This window comes from Zerene cesonia, chromosome 27, assembly GCF_012273895.1.
Source record: "Zerene cesonia ecotype Mississippi chromosome 27, Zerene_cesonia_1.1, whole genome shotgun sequence".
NCBI lineage: Eukaryota > Metazoa > Arthropoda > Insecta > Lepidoptera > Pieridae > Zerene > Zerene cesonia.
In genome coordinates, this window is record NC_052128.1 from 5,274,399 (window position 1) to 5,278,111 (window position 3,713).

A 3,713-nucleotide genomic window follows, 5' to 3' on the forward strand; every position below is an offset into this window, starting at 1 on the left:
CTCAAAAATTTCTAGGTATATTTTTATGATTCTTTTATTTGAAAGCTGGTGCCTTTCACGTAGTCCCAATAAAATTTGAACTTGTGCTGACAATTTGAGGGCGGTTTAGTATTTTTTTAAATTTAACTCAATTTCCATTCTAGCGATCCTTATCAAGAAAATAAGAACTCAAAAATAACATAATAACAAATGGCTGTAGTGTGCGTATATGCGTGGTTGTGTCTTATGTGCGAAAGTAATACGGTCTGTCTGTCTCACGCCTACAACTGAACCGATTTCCGGAATTCCACAGGAGTGGGAACTATGCGGGAACACCCGGGGGCTTCCTTTGTGTGCCCGAGCAGAGCCGCGTGCAGAAAACTAGTGGGAAATATGCAGATAAAATTGGTGTAAGTGTGTGTTTATGCGTGTTGAAAAAACGAAGTCCCTTGTGGTGTATGGGGCCAGTGGGGTATGGGGCGGACGGTATACATTTGTTTCACTGATCGACTTTCTTTATAGGCAAGTAGGTGATCCTGGCCTTTTGTGTCCTGCCAGACCGAGACTTTTTTTTTATGAGCCCCGACAAAGAATCTAACCCAGACCCTTACCCCCTTCGGTTCTACGCTCACGCGTTAACCACTACAGCAACGAGGCGGTCACTGTTCAGTTCACGTCAAGTCAGTTATGTGTATGGAGGGTGACGTGGGTGTGGTGGTGGTGTGGGTGAGTGCCAGTGATGGTGCGGAGTACCTTGTGCACGGGCGGCAGGCGGCGGCTCTCGCGCGCGACGGCGTCCAGCGTCTCGAGGTGCATGTGCACGACGCCGGGCACCATCTGGTGCAGGCAGCGCACGTGCTCCGCGGTCACGCCGCCCTCCGTGCACACCTGCGCATCGCGCACACTTTGATACGACGCACGAGAGCCACCGGGCCGGTCTCGTCTCCGAATTCAATTGAATTTAAAGCGGATTACAATTTGTAAATACCTTGCATTGCAGCAAATACATATGGGACAACCAGGTCCCGGGGAAAAGTCTATATAGTATTTGACATGGGTATTCAAAAATTTTATTGATGTTACTGGACCGATTTCAAAAATTCTCTATCACTATAGCTTATTTTTCACAGAGTGACATAGGCTAGACGTATATGTACCACGGGCGAATCCGAGGCAAACAACTAGTTTAACTATAGAGTATCAAGACTTCGTTCACCTTATCCACAAATCTTGACACCATCTTGATGACGTTGTTCCCGGCCTCGCCGGGGTCGGCCTCTTCAAAACCTGACTCGGCGTCGGCACTATCTGATTCCGCAACACTAAACGAAAGTATTTGCTTTCATTACACAATTTCCTTTTTAAATTTTGAAATATTTTTTAAACAAGTGTATATGTAAATACATATAGATATAATAAAAGCAGAATTCGATCACCTCTATATATTCCATATGGCGACAAGTAAATGAGCAGCTATCTGCGTTATGAACCAAAATGAAGTTTACGTATCGTAATTTAATAAGATTGTGTGAAACATGTGAATGGTGCATACTTCAAGTGCCACGAAATCCACTAGTTTTATTTGTGTAATAGCGGGCAACTTAGCTGTTCGTTCGCGTGATGGAAAACGATTACCAACGCGAATAAACATTTGCAGAGATAGGTACAAATGATTTGCCTGTTTTAAGGGCTAAAGGAAAAGAATCGATGACAAGAATAAAGGAAGAGGACTGGGAAGGGAACTGAGGAAAACGATGCGAGCCTCCGGCTCCCCCCTCCACCCCACCTCACCGAACGAAACACAGTAACATGCTACTATTTCACTCCGGTCTTCTATGGGGGGGTGTGGTACTTCCCCGGCGCGACCAAGACCAATTCGTGATAAAACGTGTTCGCCTGTCATAAAAAAACTTCTCAATCATGCATCGCTAAAAATCTCACCTGTTTGATATGCTGTTGGTGGCCCGATCATCGTCCGCTCGCACGTCGGCTCTCCGTCCCGCTCCCTCCAGCGGCAGCAGCAGATACACCATCCTGTTCGCGTAGTGTATCGCCTGACTGTATAATGTTGACTCTTCGCTTGCTATCAACTCGCCTTGTTTATCTATTGAGATAGAGTTTTCAAATGTTATAAATTGTTTCAACTACAAATGAGCCTGAAATTTTGTACAAAGATTTCTCTAATCCGAGACATTTTTAAATTATTTTTTTATCGCCAGGAGCGGAGACGAATTTGTACAGTTAAATGTAAAATTATATTTTTTTTTTATCAAAATGGTATGATCTGAAACACATTCAGTACTATCAAAAATATGATTTTTCAACCGGACATAAATAACCTCACCGGTAGGTAAGGTGGGCCACAGTCGCATCTGTTCTGCAGCTATTTCCAGAGCGCTCGGCTCTTGCGCCTTCAATAGTGATATGTATTCCTCGTCTTCTCTGAAACAAAACGAATGGCTTGAATCACGTCTAACGTATATTATAATAGCATATCTTCTTTCAAAGATAAATTAACATAAAGACCTACACAAAGCTTTTTAAAGGTTATATATAGCATACCCTAGATTGTTTTGTAATATAGTGTTATCTTTTTTATACTCTTCCATACCTGGGGCTCGGCACACGCTGATGATGCGTGGGACTGGGCAAATACAACGCCTTGATGTCCTTCTGCACGTCCTGGTAGAACGCCGCCTCCCAGAACTGCTGGCTCGTCCACACCGCGTGCTCCTGTAAGTGGTTTTGTTTTTGTATTACATTGATGAAGTGAAAACAGACAGAGAGAGCTTGTTGGCACTACGCGCGAACGATATAAATAGCTGAAAAGCACTGTCTGTTTCACTCATCGTATTTTTCAATACATAACCCAAAACCACTCACCTGTATGCACATGTATGCGTACTGTATGACGCCAGTGCAGAGCTTCCGGCAATACGCTGTGGCCAACGGCAATATGGCCGCCGCTATGGAATGCTCGTCGAGCGCTGTCGCTGATTGTAGAGCGCAGTTTAATAACCTGTAATAGTTATTTTTCGTTTCAAGTTTTTTTTTTAATATACAGATTATTTGTTTGTTAATTTGGATGTTTTTCTTGAAAGAAGACGCAATTATCCTGAAAATTACGCCATTAAAAGGTATCCAGTTAATTAGAGACAGTTACAACTGGTGTATCCTAGGCTATTATGGAATAGTAAACAAATCACAATAAATGATTTTTATTATAGAATTTATAATTTTAAATACAATAATGAACACCAATGAATTTAATCATCGTAATTATAGGATGCCCATTGTAAATTATCATTTAAAGCATAACAATGCAACAAGTCAAATCCCATACAATTTTTGCATCGCGTTCATCACGAAAGCTTTAGATAACATCACATGTGTTTTGCGGTTGATTATATGTTAGATATAAGGAGTCGTTTAGGCTTGTACTGTTTATTTGGTGACCTTTACCGGCAGTATGTACAAGCTCTCAAACGTTGTAGGCACGCTAGCTGTGTTGTACGTTCTCGATACAAGTGCAAATATGGATGGGGTGAGATGATATTTAATATTTTTGATTAAAAAAATATTCCCAACCACTGGTATGAACACAATTTTAAACTAGACTTCGTGCAATAAACACATTATCACTACATAGATTAATTAATGTCCCTTTCCGCCGTCTGTGTGTCTGTATCTTTACAATTACGCAGATATAGAGTGATTCAAGAGAAAGGTTTATA

The 3,713-nt window shown here is 41.7% G+C and overlaps 1 protein-coding gene across 1 annotated transcript in view; it reads right to left on the reverse strand.

Annotated features, from left to right (window-relative positions):
- Window positions 1-3,713, reverse strand: part of LOC119837507 (myotubularin-related protein 13) — a 57,430-nt gene that overhangs the window by 13,689 nt on the left and 40,028 nt on the right. Inside the window, exons 13-18 of the mRNA XM_038363107.1 lie at window positions 2,863-2,998; window positions 2,591-2,712; window positions 2,324-2,421; window positions 1,921-2,083; window positions 1,196-1,301; window positions 733-867 (exon numbers count right to left, since the gene is read on the reverse strand). Coding sequence (XP_038219035.1) covers window positions 733-867; window positions 1,196-1,301; window positions 1,921-2,083; window positions 2,324-2,421; window positions 2,591-2,712; window positions 2,863-2,998 — 760 coding nt within the window. The remainder of the gene's footprint in view (window positions 1-732; window positions 868-1,195; window positions 1,302-1,920; window positions 2,084-2,323; window positions 2,422-2,590; window positions 2,713-2,862; window positions 2,999-3,713) is intronic.